The sequence below is a fragment of the Pseudoliparis swirei genome, chromosome 13, assembly GCF_029220125.1.
Source record: "Pseudoliparis swirei isolate HS2019 ecotype Mariana Trench chromosome 13, NWPU_hadal_v1, whole genome shotgun sequence".
In the NCBI taxonomy this organism is placed as follows: Eukaryota; Metazoa; Chordata; class Actinopteri; order Perciformes; family Liparidae; genus Pseudoliparis; species Pseudoliparis swirei.
In genome coordinates this window covers 599,397-620,676 of record NC_079400.1, presented here as the reverse complement: position 1 = coordinate 620,676, position 21,280 = coordinate 599,397, and the positions used below count along the sequence as shown (strand labels likewise).

General features: G+C 47.5%; 5 protein-coding genes and 1 pseudogene across 9 annotated transcripts; 2 read left to right on the top strand and 4 right to left on the bottom strand.

Moving 5' to 3' along the window:
- The first annotated feature begins 154 nt into the window (after positions 1–154).
- On the top strand, positions 155–6,636 carry h3f3d (H3 histone, family 3D). The gene is made up of 4 exons (XM_056429314.1): positions 155–227; positions 1,326–1,460; positions 1,544–1,697; positions 6,184–6,636. The coding sequence occupies exons 2-4, from the start codon at positions 1,333–1,335 to the stop codon at positions 6,310–6,312; spliced, it is 411 nt and encodes a 136-aa protein (XP_056285289.1). The 5' UTR covers positions 155–227; positions 1,326–1,332; the 3' UTR covers positions 6,313–6,636.
- Positions 6,637–6,803: 167 nt separating this feature from the next.
- On the bottom strand, positions 6,804–8,299 carry LOC130203287 (ubiquinol-cytochrome-c reductase complex assembly factor 4). 2 transcript variants are annotated; one of them, XM_056429310.1, is made up of 2 exons: positions 8,122–8,299; positions 6,804–7,276 (listed from the first exon to the last, which is right to left on the bottom strand). In XM_056429310.1, exons 1-2 carry the CDS (start codon positions 8,211–8,213, stop codon positions 6,943–6,945), a joined length of 426 nt encoding a protein of 141 aa, XP_056285285.1. In that variant the 5' UTR covers positions 8,214–8,299; the 3' UTR covers positions 6,804–6,942. The 2 variants fall into 2 exon arrangements, with proteins under 2 accessions (XP_056285285.1, XP_056285286.1); XM_056429311.1 differs by having other exon boundaries at positions 6,804–7,273.
- A 954-nt stretch (positions 8,300–9,253) lies between these two features.
- LOC130203232 (uncharacterized protein C7orf50) lies at positions 9,254–17,406 on the top strand. The gene is made up of 6 exons (XM_056429194.1): positions 9,254–9,338; positions 9,640–9,779; positions 9,863–9,943; positions 15,359–15,540; positions 16,182–16,263; positions 16,624–17,406. The coding sequence occupies exons 2-6, from the start codon at positions 9,654–9,656 to the stop codon at positions 16,801–16,803; spliced, it is 651 nt and encodes a 216-aa protein (XP_056285169.1). The 5' UTR covers positions 9,254–9,338; positions 9,640–9,653; the 3' UTR covers positions 16,804–17,406.
- LOC130203229 (G-protein coupled estrogen receptor 1-like) lies at positions 9,951–13,113 on the bottom strand (annotated as a pseudogene).
- LOC130203228 (uncharacterized) lies at positions 13,111–15,352 on the bottom strand. The gene is made up of 2 exons (XM_056429189.1): positions 14,583–15,352; positions 13,111–14,379 (listed from the first exon to the last, which is right to left on the bottom strand). Exons 1-2 carry the CDS (start codon positions 14,733–14,735, stop codon positions 13,390–13,392), a joined length of 1,143 nt encoding a protein of 380 aa, XP_056285164.1. The 5' UTR covers positions 14,736–15,352; the 3' UTR covers positions 13,111–13,389.
- Positions 15,820–21,264, bottom strand: gnptg (N-acetylglucosamine-1-phosphate transferase subunit gamma). Of its 4 annotated transcripts, none has more exons than XR_008833472.1 (12): positions 20,482–21,264; positions 20,079–20,133; positions 19,405–19,472; positions 19,222–19,276; positions 19,003–19,086; positions 18,795–18,888; positions 18,283–18,397; positions 18,104–18,186; positions 17,877–18,002; positions 17,694–17,775; positions 17,464–17,619; positions 15,820–16,108 (listed from the first exon to the last, which is right to left on the bottom strand). XR_008833472.1 is itself a non-coding variant. In XM_056429192.1 (11 exons), the coding sequence occupies exons 1-11, from the start codon at positions 20,540–20,542 to the stop codon at positions 17,543–17,545; spliced, it is 900 nt and encodes a 299-aa protein (XP_056285167.1). In that variant the 5' UTR covers positions 20,543–21,264; the 3' UTR covers positions 17,003–17,542. The 4 variants fall into 4 exon arrangements, 1 of the variants encoding a protein (XP_056285167.1); XR_008833473.1 differs by having other exon boundaries at positions 15,820–16,090; XR_008833474.1 differs by lacking the exon at positions 15,820–16,108 and adding an exon at positions 16,184–16,297.
- Positions 21,265–21,280: the final 16 nt, after the last annotated feature.

Below are 21,280 nucleotides of genomic sequence, written 5' to 3'. Positions count from 1 at the left end.
GCGCTCTGCGCGCATTGTTCTGCTTAAATGCAGAGGCAGAGATCGTCCTTATTCCCTCCACGAATCACATTCCGCCCGGGATTTGAGTTCGGACCAATCACGTTGGTTTGGAGGCGGGCTTAGTGACGCTCGCTCGCACTATAAATACCGCCTCCTTCGCCTCCGCACACAGTAGAAGACTGACGTGCGAAGGGGAGACGCCGTGAAACCGAAAAGAAACCCCAAAGGTAACGTGAGACTTGTCAACTGCTTTGTTTTAGTTTTCTTCGGTGTTGATTGCCATCACCGTTGTGACGGAGGTTGTTTCCCGGTTGTCAGAAACGTTAAACTCCGGTCGCACGGCGGTTACCGCCAGTCTCCTGACAACAAAACAGCGCGCGCCATAGCCGGTCGGCTAACGGATACAGTCGGCTAGCTACACGCTAAAGACGAACTTTACGTGCAAATTCGACTTGTTAAGACACTCATGCTGTTACAATGCGCTTGGCTTGTGTCCCGGTGGCTCCGGCGCGGCTTCGTTTCTGAACGGCGCTGTTTTAGAGCCGGAGCCGCTGGCGCCAGTTAGCTGGCGCCATTTTGCATCGGTTGGCTCTTCGCTTTAAATCTGCTCGCGAACGAAGAAACGAGCTGGAGAGCTGCGGCTTCATGGAGGCTGCAGGCGGCTTCATGGAGGCTGCAGGCGGCTTCATGGAGGCTGCAGGCGGCTTCATGGAGGCTGCAGGCGGCTTCATGGAGGCTGCAGGCGGCTTCATGGAGGCTGCAGGCGGCTTCATGGAGGCTGCAGGCGGCGGCATGGAGGCTGCAGGCGGCTTCATGGAGGCTGCAGGCGGCTTCATGGAGGCTGCAGGCGGCTTCATGGAGGCTGCAGGCGGCTTCATGGAGGCTGCAGGCGGCATGGAGGCTGCAGGCGGCTTCATGGAGGCTGCAGGCGGCGGCATGGAGGCTGCAGGCGGCTTCATGAAGGCTGCAGGCGGCTTCATGGAGGCTGCAGGCGGCTTCATGGAGGCTGCAGCCGGCCGAGCACCGCAGAGCAGCGGCGTGTCTGCAGGAGTTAGACTAGATCTGCATGTGGAGCAGCGCCCCGGCTCATGAGTTGCCGCCAACATTGTGCCTGGCTGTAGTGAGGTTAATATGAGAAGTGGTCGGAGAAGCTTCAATGTGAAGTTATATTATATGCGTGAATGTGACGTTGGGTCATGTTGAGTGTCGAATATGAAGTTGCTGCAGTGGACAGAGCGATCGGTCGGCCCTGTCATTGTAATATCGAGGTCTTTACATGTTTATTATGTGAACTAATGGTCGGTCTGCCCTTTGTGTTCCTGCAGGTGAATCATGGCTCGTACCAAGCAGACCGCTCGCAAGTCCACCGGAGGAAAGGCTCCGAGGAAGCAGCTGGCCACCAAGGCGGCGAGGAAAAGCGCGCCATCCACCGGCGGCGTGAAGAAGCCCCACAGATACAGGTGAGGAGGTGTGACTCCAGTCTGCTCCATACCTGAGGAATGCACATGTAGTGGCTGTCATAGCATCACGCCCCTTGTTGCAGGCCTGGGACCGTCGCTCTGCGTGAGATCCGTCGTTATCAGAAGTCCACCGAGCTGCTCATCAGGAAGCTGCCGTTCCAGCGTCTCGTGAGGGAAATCGCTCAGGACTTCAAGACGGATCTGCGTTTCCAGAGCGCAGCGATCGGCGCTCTGCAGGTGAGATTCATTGTCATACCTGCAAACTCATGAGGGGTGAAAAAGGTGACAACGGGGTGCAGGTGATTTTTTTTTTTTGTGTCACCACACCACATCCACGTTGTTTGAAGCCTCAAAGCTTTTAGAACCACAACTAGTCATTTTATTGTTCTGACCACAAATCTAAATAATGATAATAAACAGTTTAAGAACAAAAGGTCCTCCACTCTGACTCAGCCCTATAATGATAGTAATAACAAATATACTGGATGGCGCGGCAGTGTCCAGTCGCCGTCGCGGCAGCTCCGCGGAGATTGTGCGCTCTTTTAGTTTTTGTGTTTATTTTTAATATTTTCTTTGCCACAAACACATCGGCACTAACAACATACGACCGCAGCACACTTTTGGACATAAACTTTTGCGCAAAACAAGGGTTTTTGTCCACTTTTTCCATCGATCCAGCGTGGCCGGCAGAGATCGTACGAGCGAACCACAACAACAGCAGTGGAGCCGCTACTACGGGAAGACGACGAAAACATCGAGGGAAACGGAGCGGAATTCGGAACAGACTGAGAGTTCAAGCCCACCGTCCACCTCTGCCCAGCATCCTTCTTGCTAACGTCCAGTCTCTGGAAAATAAGATGGATGATTTTAGGGCAAGGATCAGATTCCAACGGGACATGCGGGATTGTAACATCTTTTGTCTGACGGAAACTTGGCTGAACCCGCTGGTGCCGGATCGAGCCATATGTCCAACCGAGTCCTTCTCTGTTTTCCGTGCAGACAGAACGGAAGAGTCTGGTAAATCTAAGGGTGGAGGGGTCTGCTTCATGACGAACAACATGTGGTGCGATCCCAAGAACATTAAGACTCTTTCTCGTTCCTGCTCGCCGAACCTGGAACATCTGACGATCTCATGCCGTCCATTCTACCTTCCCCGGGAGTTCAGCTCGGTCATCACCACAGCCGTCTACATTCCACCACAAGCGGACACCGACGTAGCACTATCGGACCTACACGATGTGTTATGTCGGCATCAGAACAAGTATCCCGACGGGACTGTGGTGGTGGCTGGGGACTTTAACAAGGCAAACCTAAAAAAAGTCATGCCGAACTTTCACCAGCACATTACGTGTGCTACCATTAAAAAGAACGTTGGACCACTGCTATACGCCATTCAAGAGAGGCTATAAGGCTGTCTCTCTCGCTCCGTTAGGGAAATCAGACCATGCCGCCATTTTTCTGCTTCCGGAGTATAAACAAAGGATCGCGGGAAGCGGTAGTGACGAGGAACGTAATGCGGTGGTCTGACCAATCAGAGGCTGAGCTACAGGACGCTCTGAGTATTGTCGACTGGGACATGATCCAATCCAGTTCCAGTGGCGTCAGCGAGTTTTGGAAGTAGCAATGAGCCTCATAGCAACGCTTAACGGACACCATCGCCCCACGGTAAAAGTTAGGGTCTTTCCTAATCAAACGCCGTGGGTGGAAAGACCCACCCGAGAAGCTGTGAACGCCCGCATTGATGCTTATATCTCCGGTCTTGTATCCGCAACATGGACGAGTACAAGGCAGCGGTCTATGGACTGAGGAGGCGGTGAAGAACGCCAAAAGGAGGTACCGAGACAGAGTGGAATCACAGATGGAGCAGCGCGACACCAGGCGCCTATGGCAGGGGCTACGGACTATCACAAACTACCGGAGCAGACCCGCGCAATGGTGAGTGCCGACGCATCCCTAGCGGACGACCTGAACTCATTTTATGCACGGTTTGAGGCTAGCAACAACAGCGCTAGCTCGCCGGCTAACAACAACACCGTTAGCGTAGCCGAGGTGAGTTCTACCGCTGGGGATGAACACACACTCTGTGACCGAGCACAGTGTGAGGAGGGCTCTGTTGAGGGTGAACACCAGGAAAGCTGCAGGTCCAGATGGCATATCTGGGCGAGTACTGAAGACCTGTGCTAACCAGCTAGCTCCAGTGTTCACCACAATATTCAACCTCTCCCTGGCTGAGTCCGTGGTCCCCGCCTGCTTCAAGAGATCCACTATTGTCCCTGTGCCCAAGAATGCTTCTCCAGCATGTATGAATGACTACCGACCGTGGCCCTCACCTCGGTGGTCATGAAATGCTGAGAGGCTGATAAAGGACTACATCTGCGCCTTCCTCCCTTCCTCCATGGACCCGCTGCAGTTTGCTTATCGCCCAAACAGATCCACGGATGATGCTGTCTCCCAGGTACTGCACACCACACTCTCTCATCTGGACAGCCAGAGGGGGCTATGTGAGACTACTGTTCATTGATTATAGTTCAGCTTTCAACACCATAGTCCCTCCAGACTGGCCGGCAAGCTGATTGAGCTGGGACTGAACACCCCTGTGTGCTTGGATCCTGGACTTCCTGACCGCCAGGCCACAGGTGGTCAGGGTGGGCAGACACACCTCCAAATCCCTCACCCTGAACACAGGATCCCCCCAGGGTTGCGTCCTCAGCCCCTACTGTACTCCCTGTACACACATGACTGTGTGGCCAGGTTCAGCTCCAACACCATCATCAAGTTTGCGGATGACACAGTGGTGGTGGGCCTGATCTCCGACAACGACGAGAAGGCCTACCTGGAGGAAGTTGCTGATCTGTCACTCTGGTGCCGGGACAACAGCCTCATCATGAATGTCACCAAAACTAAGGAGCTGATTGTGGACTTTAGGAAGGTACAACAACAGAGGACGTACTCACCACTGGGGATTAACGGGACTACTGTGGAGAGGGTGAGCGGTATAAATACCTGGGAGTCCACATCACCGAGGATCTGACATGGTCAACAAACACAGACACTCTGGTGAGAAAGGCAAGGCAGCGCCTACCACCTCAGGCAGCTGAGGAAATTTAAAGTTTCCCAGAGGATCCTTCAGTCCTTCTACTCTGGAGCTGTAGAGAGCGTCCTGACAGGAAGCATCACAGCCTGGTTTGGCAACTGCTCCGCTCAGGACAGGAAGGCTCTGCAGAGAGTAGTGCGTTCGGCTGAGCGCACTATTGGAACTACACTCCCCACCCTGCAGGACTTGTACACCAGGAGGTGCAGAACCAGAGCCGGCAGGATCATGAAGGATCCTCACCACCCCAACAACAGACTGTTTCAGCTGCTGCGGTCAGGCAGGCGCCTCCGTAGTCACGCTGCAAGAACAGAGAGACTGAGACGGAGTTTCTTTCCTCAGGCCATCAGGATTGTGAACTCCGACCTCACCAGGACCCCCACATAGACCCACACAACTGCCCCTCTTAGGCACACACACACACACACACACACACACTTACTGTAAATATTGTGTTGTTTTTTATTTGTAAATAGTGTGTACTTGTTGCCCTTGCACATTCCTGCTGAGCATTGCCACTTTCATTTCACTGCACACCCTGTGTGTGTATGTGACAAATAAAACATCTTGAATCTTGAAATATACATTGTCATTATATATAATATGGTTAAAGTCATTCATGAACCAACTTCCTTTTTGTTGCCTGAACAGTCCTCATGGACTTTTCCCTGAATCTGTTCTGTCTCTACCTGTTTGTCACGATACTCATATTATAACTTCTATACATATTACATACCTGCCATAAATATCATGATACCCGATACCAGAATTCAATACACCATACAAACTATATGGTACCATAATTACGAGACTGGTATATTTATCTATAATAGTAATAAATAAAACATCTGTATGGTTCACTTTTTACCAACTTTTTCAACACTTAACAAATGACAGTAATATTAGTATCAATACAGCCAGATATGAATGAAACTACATGGTTCCATCATAGCATTGATGATCCACTATGAGGCCGTTAGTCTCTGACCAGATGATCCACAGTTCATCAGGATGAGCAGCTGGAGAGTTACAGAACTTTACAGACTGACACATTTCACTTCTGGCATCTTTTTATTCTTTAAGCCGAAGTCGGTCTCTAAGCTCCGCCTCTTCTCTCGCTGTGAGCTGCGCAGCGCAGTGTGCGCAGACAGCTCGACACGGAGCAGCGCGTGCGCTCTGATCGCTCTCTTAATGAAGTATTGATACTAAAAATATGCTAAATCACATGGTGTTTAACGTACGGGTACTTTGTTAGCATCGCTACACCGTGCAGCGTGACAGCAGCAGATGTAGCGGGCTAACATTCAAGCTAACCTGAACCCCCAAACGCTGTGGACATCTGAACGCTGATTGGCCGAGACGCGACACGCCCATCAAAGATGTTTTATTGCGAAGAGCAACACTTCACACTTTTCTCCGCGTCTCACTGCAATCTCAACGGCAGCGGGCCAGGTGACCCCCCCCCAAAAAACAAAAACTCTTCGGATCTCCACGATTCACGTGGACGACCTATTTTGAGTTCAAAACGGTGAATTTCACCGAAAGGTGACAAGTTTGCAGGTATGATTGTATTGACACAACTTTGAAGGGGTTCACGCACTGGTTATAATCCTGCTTGTCTTCTCGTTGTAGGAAGCCAGTGAGGCGTACCTGGTTGGACTGTTTGAGGACACTAACCTGTGCGCTATTCACGCAAAGAGAGTTACGATCATGCCCAAGGACATCCAGCTGGCCAGGCGGATTCGAGGAGAGCGCGCATAAATGATTACTTTGATTTTATCTTTTTAGTAGGGGGTGGGTGGGTCTGACTGGGGTTTTGTTTTTGTAAATCTTGGAATTATTACCAGCATGCGTATCACCTGATTTGCCACATGTAGTTTCCGTCATGTTTTTCTGATTGTACTTTCTTTTACTCTTTACTTTCTCCTGTCCTATTTACGGTAGTGTAGCGCTTCATATCTGAAAAACAAAATACTCCACTGCCTTTCTCAGGTTTGCAAATATATTTTAGAATCTGGACCATTTGATCCTGTGTGCATGTCATGGGATTTCTTGTGCTGTAAATAAACTTTCCGCTACCTCAAATTAGTGACTGCATTATCTGAACATACATTTTGGATAAATGATTCATATGTAGCTTCATTTTTACTGGTTCACTTCAATAAAGGTACAGCTTGTAAACATGTGGTCAAGTCCTGATAGTGATTCCCAGTGTGCTTGTATCCTGTTGCATGGAATACAGTAAGATTCAGTTTCATTAAATGACATTTAATCCATGTTCCATCAAAATTGAAGCATTAACAAATGCTCCTAGCACTGGGCAGCGTTAGAGCAATGACATGTTACAGACAACATTAAATAGCTGATATGTACAGGCCCCACATTTGAACTTTATTTAGTTTGGGCTTCATCCTCTGGAAGCGAGTCGGGTTGATCTTCCGTCTCTGGAAGCAGGCCGGGTAGATGCTCATGCAGCTGCTTCCCCAGCAGCACATCGATGTCCGTCTCTTCCCTCAGGGCACACCACAGCATGACTCCTATGAAAAACAGGCTGACCGGGAGGACTTTCCACCAGGGCCGCTGAAACTGGCTTCCCAAGGAGCGTTCCACTCTCCAGGTCCGGTGGCTGGCTTTACTGGTGGAGAACTTGATGGGCTCGTCGCTCACTTTGTCTTTGGCCTTGTCCTGTGCGCTCAGAGCCAGAGACCGCCCACTGTTCACTCTGCTGAAAACACAAGACCATCAGGACCAGCACCAGACAAAACACAAGACCATCAGGACCAGCACCAGACAAAACACAAGACCATCAGGACCAGCACCAGACAAAACACAAGACCATCAGGACCAGCACCAGACAAAACACAAGACCATCAGGACCAGCACCAGACAAAACACAAGACCATCAGGACCAGCACCAGACAAAACACAAGACCATCAGGACCAGCACCAGACAAAACACAAGACCATCAGGACCAGCACCATGCTGCTCTGAGCAGTAATGTGCACAATGCAATATAACCGTCTGCATCCCCAGCACGTTTCAAATGGCACACGTCACGGTCTTGAACATGATGACATGCACATCCATCTACAGACACACACATCCATCTACAGACACATCCATCTACAGACACACACATCCATCTACAGACACACACATCCATCTACAGACACACACATCCATCTACAGACACAGGTAACTGCCTCGGTCTGTCAGGCTCAACACGGCTGCTGGTGATCAGCTGCGTTGCGTTCAGTGTCTCCAGGAACAATTGTATTTGGCAAAAATGACCGTATGAGTTCAGATGTTGATAACAAATATTGACAGACAGTTGAGGGTAAACCAAACGTATGATGGGTGACACTATTTAAATGAGTGTCAGCGGAGCAACGAAGCTCCATGTCCGCCCAGAGAAGACCCGCGTGGAGACGAGGGGGCCGCAGCTCGTGCTGGTGCCGTTAAACAGCTTGAAGAGCATCCAGAGTTAAACCGGTTCAACAGAACCAGAGTCACCGGGTCAAACCGGTTCAACAGAACCAGAGTCACCGGGTCTATGGTTCACTTCTCACCCGACGGGCCGCGCGGCCGGAGGGACAAACATCCGTCGACGGAGCGACGCCAGCATCCCCGCGGAGAGAAGTCGTCGTGCAGCGGGAGACATGTGGACTCGTGGTCATCTTGGGACGCTCAGGGAAGCAAACGGAACATCTTACAGGACGCACCGCGTTGAGGTCACGCTCTGGTGCAACCTTGAAGTCCTTCCGGCGACGCCGTTGAACGCTTTTCAGGAACGTTCCACTACAATGTATGGCGATATCTAAAATCACTCCACGTTATGTATCTGTTTCATCTAAAGCATTGTTATTACTACTGCATTATACTATTAATGTTAACATATGAGGAGCAAACGTTTTATTTGCCAGATTAGACTATATCTGATGTTTCGCAAATTACAAAATCATATCGTTTGATATTATTTTAGTCCATTTAGTATCTGTTCTCGAGCTTATTTTGTGTATTTACCATATTAGATGATCTTAGGCATTAGAGTCGGCCCAGATTTAATTTATCTTGGAAGTGAATTATTGTTTAATGCCGTTTAATGAGTCAATAATTAACCTTTAAACTGAATATCATATAATGTGTTGGCTTGAGAGGCACATTAGACCCTTAATTAATGTAATTTAGTGTAATTTGAGTCCTAAATATCAGCCGCGTTATGTTTTCACACTGTAATAATACTTTGCATTCATGTCCAGTGTTTGTGTTTTAATGCTACAGTATTATTGCATTTTTCTGCAGAAATATATTTCCGAACCATTCCCACTGCCATCATGTTTGCGAAATGTTTTGTATCGTAAAATATGCAGAAGGGGCGAGATCCCCCTAGCGACGCTGGCACTCAGTGGCACTTGCCAGTAGTTGCCAGCAGATGCCACTACTAGTCAAAAAGTGCCACAGCTAGTCAAAAAGTGCCACAGCTAGTCAAAAAGTGCCACAGCTAGTCAAAAAGTGCCACTACTAGTCAAAAAGTGCCACAGCTAGTCAAAAAGTGCCACTACTAGTCAAAAAGTGCACTCGCCCTCTCTCAAAATATGCGATAATATAAAATGCCACAGACGTGGGACACTGACGCGGTCACATGCGTCACATCCGCCGACCAATCACAAAACAAAGAGCAATATCTGACCAATCACGATTCACCTATGCGACTTCTCTTCCTGGTTGAGTTCACACGCTTGATCTGTGCCGTTCGGGCTGCTCCGCGCTTTCTTTCGCAGTTCAAGTGAGTGAAACTGTTAACTAGCGATGTTATTCAATAACTGTTCGGCCATGACTCGGTTTAAACGGGCGTCGCGTTGTTATGTAGCGGCCGGAGAAAAGTTACGGTTTGTGGCTGTGACTGTTTACACGTGTTGAGTATTCATATTTAGTTGAAGTTTGTCTGTTTTAGTGTCGTGTTATGTTTATCTCCGTACATTAAGTATGCATCAGCTCTCGGTTACTAAGAAGTATTATCTGTCTATGTATTACAACAGCATGTATGCGCGTGCTGGTTAAATACATGCTCATGGTTTTGTTTGCAGGAAAAAATAAAATCATGGCCAAAGACATCTCTTTGACAAACCCAGGGAAAAGGAAGAAATCGAGTTCAAATGTCCCTCTTCATGAGGAAGAAATGCGGGAGACTAAAGTAAAAAAGAAGAAGAAAAAGATGGAAGTAGAGGTGAGTAGCACAGTCCATCGTTCCTGTTTTAGATGAGACACAATCAAACTACTTAAACTAATAAACAATGGTTGTTTATCCAGGAGGCTCCAGTGGTTCCTCAGGCGACCGTCACAACCAGGAATGGAAAACAGAAGAAAATGAAGAAGACAAAGCAAACTGAGGTACGTGTGTCTCTTCATACAGAAACATCAACCATTCAAATTTAGTAAGTGAGAGTTGATCAAGTATTCTTACAGTTGAGTTCATGATACAAAAATATTTACATGGCCCAAAGAAATGTTACATTCCAAGTGGCATCAGAAATGTATTTAAAAAGTAGAACTTTGTATTGATTCAAGTCAAAGAAACCTCTCATAATAAATGGTGTTCTTAAATAACTAATTCAACACGAGCGTTTCCACGCAGCGGGAGTCCGTGCTTCACGTGGTCCATTCTTTTTAAACTGATCGTCATCTGTCATCCGCCTGACCGACATCATGCAGCTGGTATTTATTTGAGGGGACTAGAAACGTTTCTGGAAGGATGGTGGAGCTTGGATGCGTGGGCTGGCTTGGCCTGGACGCACGGGCTTGCAGTCGGTATGCACATCGGTTTTCCTGAGGCGGACCTTTGGAGAGTGGACCATCGGCCCCTCAGCTTTTCCTGAAAAGTTTCCCCAAGGAAGCTGTAGATGAGCGGGTTTAGGCAGCTGTTAGAAAACGCCGCCAGCCGGACAGCGTGACCGGTCAGGGGGTAGTTGTGCCATAGTGTGCCCCGGTCTGTGTCGCCTTTCAGGAGGTGATAACTCACAAACACGTTCTCTGGGAGCCAGCAGAGGAAGAACACGAGCACGGCCGCCGAGATCATCCGCAGGGCTTTCTGCCCGCGAGGCGGCTGCCGCCGGCCGGCTCGGCCCCGCTGACTCTGCCGGAGCACCTGCGCTATTCTCCAGTAGCACAGACCCAGAATGCAGAAGGGCAGGACGAAGCTCAGCACCACCTCCAGCCACTGAATCTGGGTGACGTTGGCGAAGCAGAAGTGCAGTTCTCCAATGTGCTGCTTCTGAGCGATGGCGAAAGGAAGCACGGTGAGCAAAGACGAGGACACCCAGATGAGGCAGCAGCTGAGGCGAGCGCGCGGCACGCTGCGCCGCATGAAGCCGGTGAGGGCCACGAAGCGGTCGAAGCTCATCCAGGTCAAGAAGAACACGCTGCTGTACATGTTGACCTGCTGGAAGAGGTTCATGAAGGTGCACAGCCCCGGCTTGTCGTAGTAGCCTCGCCTCAGGTTGAACACCTCGATCAGAGAGTCGGCCACGAGGGCGAGGTCGGCCGCGGCCAGGTTCACGAAGTAGAGGTCTGGGGCGGTCATGCAGCCACGGTGGTTCAGGTTGACCACTAGGATGAGGAGGTTCCCGAGAAGGCCGACGGGGAATAGGAATATAATGTAGAGGCTGGAGAGGAGGAGGCTGACGATGTAGAGCTGACCGCTCTCTGAAGCCGCCTCCAGGACATCGGAGACGGCCGCCTTCGTGTCGTTGATCTGCGCCGCGGTGGCGGTCTGGTCCTTGCACATGGCCGTGTCCATGTCGCTCTGGGTCGGTGTTAGTCGCGGCCCTCTTCCAAGGCGCGCTCCGCAGCCCAGACTGTGGCGTTGTCGTCCTGCATGTGTCGTGATGACCACTCTTTGAACTAGACGGAGTGGTGTTGTGAGTCGAGCACGCTTCCAGATTAGACACGAAGCAGCTTATCATTAAATTCACTCGATATACTTTACCTGACTTTTTTTCTTCATTTTGGGCAATTTGGGATTCATTAATGTAATGTTTTTATGCAAGTAATTCTTACTGCCCTTACATGATGTCATATCTTTCCAATCAAAGTCATTAAACAAGAGAAGTTACAGAACTCTATAGTTTATCATTGTGTTACAGCCTGTTAAAATACATTATTATTTTGATAGAAAATCAGATGGCGGTGGTGCTGCATGGTCGACGAGGGTTTTAACTCAACCATAATCTGCAGAGTCGCTGGTTCCAGTCTGAGCTGCACGACGGTCCCTCTGATCAGACGTGTTCCTCTATGATCACGTTTATGACACAGATCTGAAGGGCCTCAAAGGCATAACACAATCTTAATAGTTGTGGTGCTACAGTGGCTTCAGAACAACTTTTAAACACTTTAAAGGTACTTTTAACGGATACTTTAGATTTTAAATTCTAAGATGATAAAAGTTAGATATCTTAGGTGCATTTTGTGATTCACTTACCTGAGTTTCCTGGCACTGCATTGCGTCGTACTCGGCCTCCCTGTCCTTACGCCGGTGACTTTGAAAGCAGGTGTCACATGAAACCAGAGAAGTGTTGTGGAGCCTCCCACCACACACAGCGAGGGGAAACGCACAATGCAGGTCACACACACACACACACCAGCAGACTTGTGGACGTCAGTGGGATGGAACGAGGCTCATCGTTAGCATGCATCTTTTCAGCCACACATCCCAAAAGGATTTCATCATAGCGTCTCTTCAATGTATTAGCAATACTTTACGTAGTCATGTATTTTTATATCGCTTAATTTTATGACATAATTAATGATGTGAAGAAGCACACACACACGGACAACTTGTCAACACTGGAGTGTGAACTCGACTATGATTGTAGAAAGTTAAAATATATAAATATGGGAGCCAGGGGAGAACGGACTAAGTTTATTTACACAAAACAAGATGGACAGTCTCACTTCATCATTTCTTTTCTCCATTAAAACAAACTTGTGTTTTGCAGCACATTTGCTTTTTGTTGTTCTGCACAAAACGTCAGACTTCAAATGATTTCCCGTCTTAAAGCTGGAACGCGTCGGATGTTTCGATCTTTGACTCTTAGTGTTACTGCGATCTTACATCGTGTTAAAGTCTGGCATGACATGTGACTCCAACATCTTATGTAACCCAGTTGGCAGTTTGGATTTTCCTAATGGTGCCTGGCTTCATACCGCCATGTGTTGGCATGGAGGCGGTCTGTGATCCATGTCGGCCAGTTATTCCCAGTACTGATGCCCGTCGCTTCAAAGAAGTTGTAGTGGTCAGAGTCTCGTTGCTCTGCCTTCTCTTGGTGCTTTTAACAGCTTAAGGAATAATTACGTGAACAATATTGACACTGTTGGCCTGCACCACTGACTGACTTATTTTATTTTCCTTGACTAAATGTTTCCAATGTGTCATTCTGGGATGTTCTTAGTTTTTTCCAGGCATTTTGTCTAAATGGGCTTTTGTGCAAATGGTGTTTATGCAAAGGAGCCTGAAGAGCTCCAGGAGCAGCTTGACGAGGAATAACGTTCCACAGACTACCAACAGTAAGTTCTTGTTTAATGACATCAATCATAGTTAATGTAGACAAACTATACAAAAATTCTTATTGCAAAATGACTAAGAACTGTAAGATGTACAACAATTTGTGAAAAGTATTTTTTTTAACTACTATAAAAAGGAGAAGAATTTTTTGTTGTTGATTGTCACTGAAATGAAAAAGAAGCATTAAAAACATGAGGAATATGTCTGAAACATCTGGTTTGAGAAGTGTTCATTGCATCAGGAGAGTTGTGCCCTCGTATGCGAGCGTCCTGATCCTCTACGCCTCCATGTCCTGCAGAGTGTCTGTGACCTCGACGTGCGGCGCGATGATGTTTCTGTGTGGCTGCGTGCGCCCCGGGCTCCGGCAGCAGTCCCTCAGCTGCCGGATCGCCCCGTGGAGACTCACGCGACACGGCCTGTGCACGAGCAGCACGAGCAGGAGGCTGGCGGCGCTCCCCGAGAACAGCACCGACTCGGCCACGCTCAGGAACGCTTGTTCCCGCGGCGACGGGGTCTGGAGGTCCGCTCGCTGCTGCTGCAGCAGGGCTCCTCTCACCAGCGCCACGCTGTAGAAGAGCTGGCAGAAGAACGTGACCAGAGCGACCGCCAGGAACACCGGACCCTCCTCGGAGCCGGAGAGGAACCGGCCCTTTGATTTCCACTGCCGGACGCAGCCACCGACCAGGAGACCCAGTTGGAGGACGTAGGGAATCAGAAAGGCCAGGCACAGCCGAGCCGCTGCGTACGGCACGCCGGCACGGACGGGATCCATGACACACTTGCGTTCTTCCTGCAGATTATCTCTGGGTCCACGAAGCCCAGACAGCAGTAGAGAAATCAGGATGGAAGTCAGGATCACCAGAGCCGCACAGACCCGAGGCCTCCTCAGCAGGGGGTGGGATGGCGGGTCGAGGGTCAGGACGTACGCCATGAGCACCAGGACCAACAGACTGCACAGAGAGGCGGCGTTGACGCTGAAGGAGAGCGCAGCACAGCCCAGACCTGTGGCGCGCAGGTACTTGGGTCTGTAGGCCGCCGCATGGAGGGAGAGCAGCAGCAGCAGCAGCTGCAGGGCGCCGAAGGCCCAGAGCAGGCAGTCGAGCCGAGCCAGCCGCCGCCGGGCCCTGTAGGTCTGGAGGAAGCTGTAGAGCAGGAAGCAGCCGGCCAGCAAGCCCAAGCCTGCCAAGAAGCTGTAGACGGAGTTGGCCCTGGAGGTGATGGTGTTGGCTTCGATGCTCTCGGAGACGGGGAACACGCTGTGATTGGACTGGAAGAGAGAAAACAGCCACCGATGACATCCTGTTCTCTGAGCATGGAACCACATATCCTCCCTCAACTTACGTGAAGTCATTACTATCGCTCACACACATGGTGCTGATTAGATGTAGTTTTCTTTCTAAATCTCTGCGACCACGCGCCCCTGTGGATCGTCTCTCTGCCTGCTCTGTGAAAACACACGTTTCCACTTACCATATTTGCTTTCTTCACCCACTCGTCTCCCGTTTCGTATCCACCAAAAAAGTCCGATTGACTCCGAACTCTGCATATGATGCTCGTTGCGTGGACACGGACGCTCACTGCGAAGGAGTTTTTATATTTCCGTGGGCAATCCTCCGCCAGCATACTTTCAGAATGACTTCGTGGCCATGTGATCTTTTTCTCCCCTCCCTCTTTTCCTTCATCACTGCAGACTGAGGTCCGTTAAATCGGAGCATACTGTGTCCCTTGTTCAACTTCGCCTGAGAGTTAAACGCCGTCTTTAAGTTGCGCTGTGGTTACTGAAGCAAAATGGCTCCATTTTGAGACTTTATTTCTCTTTTTCTAGTTAGTTTAAATAAGCAAAATGATCTGCAGACAGATGGGGATTAAATACTTAGAAAAACTGAAATCCAAATTTAGTTTTGTTACAAATTTCCCTCCAACGGTGGTTGTGGTGGTTTTAGTGCTTCAAGAGCAGACCTGCAGACACAGGAAGCTCTGCTCCGGAGCTCAGCGCTACAGGAAGTGACCAAAGAGCCTCGGCTTCACTTCACACTGTTGCACCAAGAAAGGTCACGGCACGATCACGGCATTCACTCAGAAAACCATACATTTGTGAACCAATGGAAATGTCTGATCGGTACACAAAAGGGAAGTTATTGTTCTAACATTTTCCTTCTCATTCCATAACGCAGAAGATGATCTGCTAGGGAAGGTCTGTTCATTGTCTAACTCCCGTGAGCCTTTGTGTTTCTTTGCTTTGACAGGCACCGGAGCTGGAGGGAGAGGAGGACTTGAGCCCCGAGGAGAAACGAGTTCTGGAGAGGAAGATGAAGAAGGTCCTTAACAAGGAAGCGAAGAAGCAGCTTAAAACTGAGGGAGAAACCGTCGAGAAATCTGAAGCATCTGCACCCATTGCACCTCAGCAGGCCTTGGACTACCTCAAATGGTGAGACTGGAGAGGTGCATCCACCTGCTGGCCTCCTGTCGATGATGTCATCACTTCCTAAGCACCCAAGTGCTGTCCACCAGTCACTTAACCAGGTAGCATGAGTTTAAAAACATGCACAAATTCACATTTACTTTTCAGTCATAAGAATCCAGAATTCCACAAATGGTTCACAAAATGTTTCAAACTGGACTGAATGAACTTAATTATATTTGTTATGGTAAATACCGCAGAGTTTACGCCTAAACTTCAGTATACCGGTCATAAAGAGAACAACCGTGTTGCAACGTATTTTTATTTAGTCAGAAATATGACACCACCTCGTCTGGAGTCCAAACCTTTGTTGCAAACTTGGGACATTGACTGAAAGATGGTTGTTGACACACGTTGCATTGTGGGAAGTGTGTTGTCCAGTGGTTTTGAGATCGACTCACGCTCTCGGCCTCGAATGCTTCCACTCTTCTTTTCAAATCTGTTTCTTGAGTTAAAGTCCAACTGTAGATCTCTGGAGTCCGTCTTCGCGGTCCGGCTCCTGAAGCTCGTCTGTGTTCTAAACATACAGAATGTGCTATAAAGCAACAAAGTATATTAAAAACAACTATCAAATCAATGTGACTCAACTCGTGTTTTTGTCTTTGCAGCTGGTCTAAAAAACGCACAGAGTGGAAGTTCCAGAAGACCCGGCAGACGTGGCTCCTGCAGCACATGTTTGACTCTGCTCAGGTAAACGGAACCAGGTGGTGGTTGTGGTTTTACTCTGCGGAGGTTTAGAGGGAAGTATTTAACTCAGAGCGATGTCTTCCTGTTCTAATCTTTTATAACGACATGTTTTTAAAGAATGCCATTGTGGTCTTTATTTGCATTATATGAATATAGCCTGATTGGCACTTTTGGAGAACAAAGTTTAATCTCTGAAAAATTTATTTCAGTAAAATCATTTTTTTTCAACATAAAAAATACATTTTAAAGGTACCCTTGTGCTACCTTATTCTAGAATTGTTTACTTATGCACTTTAATATGTAAAGTAGACTTGGAGACGGACGTCAGGATTCAAGCCACGCGATGAAATAAAATCCTCTCAGATTCCAGATAAGAATTTCTCCGTCCTGCTCGAGTACATGGAAGGGCTTCAAGGGGGCGCCAAAGACGTCTCAGTCCAGAAGGCCTTAGCCCTGGTGGAAGAGTCCGGAAAAGCACCTGAAGACGGAGATCTGCAGCAGAGGGCGCACCGAGCAAGAGAAGTCATCCAGCTGCTCTCCTGAACCATCTCAAGAAGACGAGTCCACTGGAGACAGACTGACCGAGGACCCGGGCCCCAGCTGAGACTGAACATGTTGTATATGTGGCGTTTTAACTCTTTAGGGAATAGATGCTTTCTCATCAAATAGTCTGTCTAGGTTACTTTCTGTTCTCTATTCCGTGCATCCATTGTTGCCTGTAGTCGTCAGAATAATTTGAATGTTAAAAGTATTTATTTTTTATTCCAAGTTACACAGCTACTTTTTCAACCTCCAAATGTAATTAATTCCAGTTTCAGCTCTGATGAGCAGCGAGGCCACAGGAAGCTGAGACTGTTGGAGGAAGACGCTTCAGGAATGTGTGTCGACATGTCTGTGCATGTCGACGCCCAGAATATGTAAAGTGGCTGATCAGAATAACTTCATCCACTCCAGGCATCAGCAGGATGGTGTATCCTTCCTACAGAGTCTTCACAACAGTTTGTAGGGACTCTATTTTCTCTTGAAGTTTGTAAACCTAATGAAGCATAAATACATTCAACTATTCCCTCTCAACTTATAACAAAAGTATTTCTCAATATCTTGCATGTTGACAGTTTGATTAAAAAGAAAATTAATCTACGAAAGTCTCCCGTTTGTAATTCAGGAGTTCCATTGTTCTCAGTGTCACTTGTTTAAATTGACCTGTAATGATGTTGGTATTCGATAGTGTTCAACATCTTAACATCCACTTTCAAATGGAGTCGACTTGCTTTGGGAGATGTCACTGCAGCCCGATCAGACTGGTGTCTCCCCGCAGGCGATCATTAACGGTCGAAACCGTTGTTCCTTTCGGTTCATCTGCAACAAGGACATTGCACCATCTCATTGATTACTCTAAAACAGAAGTGAACAGTCTGGATGAGTTCACTCACTTTGCTCTGAATCAAAGGGAATCTTGTGCTGCGTGAGGAGAGCGTGCAGTCGCTCAATCTCTTCTCTCTGTTTTAGGAAATCCTGAAAAACATCGAACGGTTTCTGTCACACATTACGCAGCATTGTGAGATCAGACATGATTCTGTGGGCTATTATTTGGGAAAGTACATAAATGTACACACCTCTGTACATTTCTGTAACGAGTTGTGTGTTTCTGCATCAGCTGCCACTTCTGGCTGCGTTTTCACTTTATGGCTCTTCAGGAGACCAGCGTCCTCAAAAACATCCTTCAGGAGCTTGTTGTATCCCTGGAGCAAACATGTGTGTCAGTGGCAAGACCGTGAGAGAATTAAGAAAACTGGAATAAAAATGAGCTGCGCTCTGAAAATCCTCTGAAAACTGGTCTTACCTGCTCAGTAATGAGACCCTCATAGCGAGCCTGCTCAGCTTCATCCCATTCATGTTGCAGCTTCTCATTCAATGTTGGGTAAACTTACAAAAATAAAAACGCAAACCAATAATGATAAATCCATAATAACACTGACTCATTCAAATGACTTGTGCTGTAAGAGGGTTATTTGGTCTTACCTAGAAGTGAATGTGGATGGCAGACCAGTGGCGTCTCAAAGCTCAGCGAGTACACACAGGTGCTGGGCTCGGAGACCTGGGCCAGCTTGCTGCTCGCACTGCAGACGAAGATCACCTGCAGACACACAAACAGAAACCACTTGCACTCATGTTCTTGAGTTCATCTTATTGATTTAATTGTGACAATGCTTTTGAGGAAATTAATTGATTTTACAGTTGTCTGCGTTCTATGCTCTGGGGTGATTTTTCAAAACTTTGTGTTTCAGATTAAATGTTGGGGACTTGTAGGTAAATATTAACCAATATAAGCGTTACTTAATATTCATATTTTAAAATAAAGACTTTAACATTTAAAACCCATGTTGTCTGCGTTCTATGCTCTGGGGTGATTTTTCAAAACTTTGTGTTTCAGATTAAATGTTGGGGACTTGTAGGTAAATATTAACCAATATAAGCGTTACTTAATATTCATATTTTAAAATAAAGACTTTAACATTTAAAACCCATGTGACCTTAGTTTCCCTGTTTCTCGTTCCACACGCGTCCCCGTCTCTCATCCACATGCCCGTGAAACTGTTGTTTGCCATTTCCCACTCCTGCCAGATTCTGTTAGAAACACAAAAGGCTCTGAGAACAAACCCTCGGCGTATCGCCCATCATTCACAGACTGACATCTCTAATCAAGGTAATCATAGGTAATGTAGGGGAGCCCCATCTTACCCCAGAATCCCACTGTAGGCATTCCATCTAAATGACTGTTCATGTTGGGTGATGTTGTGAAACGGACAGAATTCATATTTATACCTGCAAAATAACCCAGGCACACACATATGTCAATGCAATGTGCATGACAAGACAACCAACATCCACATGAGGGTCATAGCAAAGCACCAGTGGGAATGTGATCACATGTAGGTATATGTGATATAACATACGTACGTTGACTCTGTGAGACTGAAGCACTTCCCAGCAAGCTGATGGAAATGCGCAGGGCCTTGAGGAAGACATCGGGTTGATACGAGTGAATTCAGTTGATCCACATAGAACATTGTCTGGTTAAACCTTTACCTTAAAAACATTTACTTAACAAAAAAAGGTTTAATTCATGTCAAACTATGTTACCAGCCACTGGAGATGGGGTCACTTTGGGCTGCAGTCTGCTTCCCTGAGCCAGGAGAGGGTTGTTCAGCCTGAGCACAGAGGAGCAGTGAGGGCTATGACGTCACAGAGGAGCAGTGAGGGCTATGACGTCACAGAGGAGCAGTGAGGGCTATGACATCACAGAGGAGCAGTGAGGGCTATGACATCACAGAGGAGCAGTGAGGGCTATGACATCACAGAGGAGCAGTGAGGGCTATGACATCACAGAGGAGCAGTGAGGGCTATGATGTCACAGAGGAGCAGTGAGGGCTATGACATCACAGAGGAGCAGTGAGGGCTATGATGTCACAGAGGAGCAGTGAGGGCTATGACATCACAGAGGAGCAGTGAGGGCTATGACATCACAGAGGAGCAGTGAGGGCTATGACATCACAGAGGAGCAGTGAGGGCTATGACATCACAGAGGAGCAGTGAGGGCTATGACATCACAGAGGAGCAGTGAGGGCTATGACATCACAGAGGAGCAGTGAGGGCTATGACATCACAGAGGAGCAGTGAGGGCTATGACATCACAGAGGAGCAGTGAGGGCTATGACGTCACAGAGGAGCAGTGAGGGCTATGATGTCACAGAGGAGCAGTGAGGGCTATGATGTCAACAAGCTGCACACTGGGGAGAATCATCTTCCTAACGTACCCGAATGTGTTGGGCTCCTCCACGATCTTCATTTTACCAGCGAATCCATGATTTACTGTAAAAGTAATCATGAGACTTAAATTAATTAACAAACACCAACAGCACAAGATCATCCTGCGCGTAGTTTCTGGTACTTCTGACATAAACAAACAGACTGAATGTAGTTTCTGGTACTTCTGACATAAACAAACAGACTGAATGTAGTTTCTGGTACTTCTGACATAAACAAACAGACTGAATGTAGTTTCTGGTACTTCTGACATAAACAAACAGACTGTAGTTTTTGGTACTTCTGACATAAACAGACTGAATGTAGTTTCTGGTACTTCTGACATAAACAAACAGACTGAATGTAGTTTCTGGTTCTTCTGACATAAACAAACAGACTGAAGGAGTTTCTCACCGAGCAGAGACGCGCAGACCAGCCTCAGGACGCCATGCAGGCCGCTGGAGAAACAGCGCATCGTGTCTTCTGGTGATGAAACGTGACGTAGTCTTCTTCTTCTTCTTCTTGTTAAACGTGCTTTCTTCTTCTTCTTCGTCTTCTTCTTCTTCTTGTTAAACGTGCTTTCTTCTTCTTCTTCTTCTTCTTCGTCTTCTTCTTCTTCTTGTTAAACGTGTTGTCGTCTTCTTCTTCTTCTTGTTAAACGTGCTGTCTTCTTCTTCTTCGTCTTCTTCTTCTTGTTAAACGTGTTGTCGTCTTCTTCTTCTTCTTCTTCGTGTTAAACGTGCTGTCTTCTTCTTCTTCTTGTTAAACGTGCTGTCTTCTTCTTCTTCTTGTTAAACGTGCTGTCTTCTTCTTCTTCTTCTTCTTGTTAAACGTGCTGTCTTCTTCTTCTTCTTCTTGTTAAACGTTGTGTCTTCTTCTTCTTCTTGTTAAACGTGCTGTCTTCTTCTTCTTCTTCTTCTTGTTGTTAAACGTGCTGTCTTCTTCTTCTTCTTGTTAAACGTGCTGTCTTCTTCTTCTTCTTGTTAAACGTGCTGTCTTCTTCTTCTTCTTCTTGTTAAACGTGCTGTCTTCTTCTTCTTCTTGTTAAACGTGCTGTCTTCTTCTTCTTCTTCTTCTTCTTGTTAAACGTGCTGTCTTCTTCTTCTTCTTGTTAAACGTTGTGTCTTCTTCTTCTTCTTGTTAAACGTGCTGTCTTCTTCTTCTTCTTGTTAAACGTTGTGTCTTCTTCTTCTTCTTGTTAAACGTGCTGTCT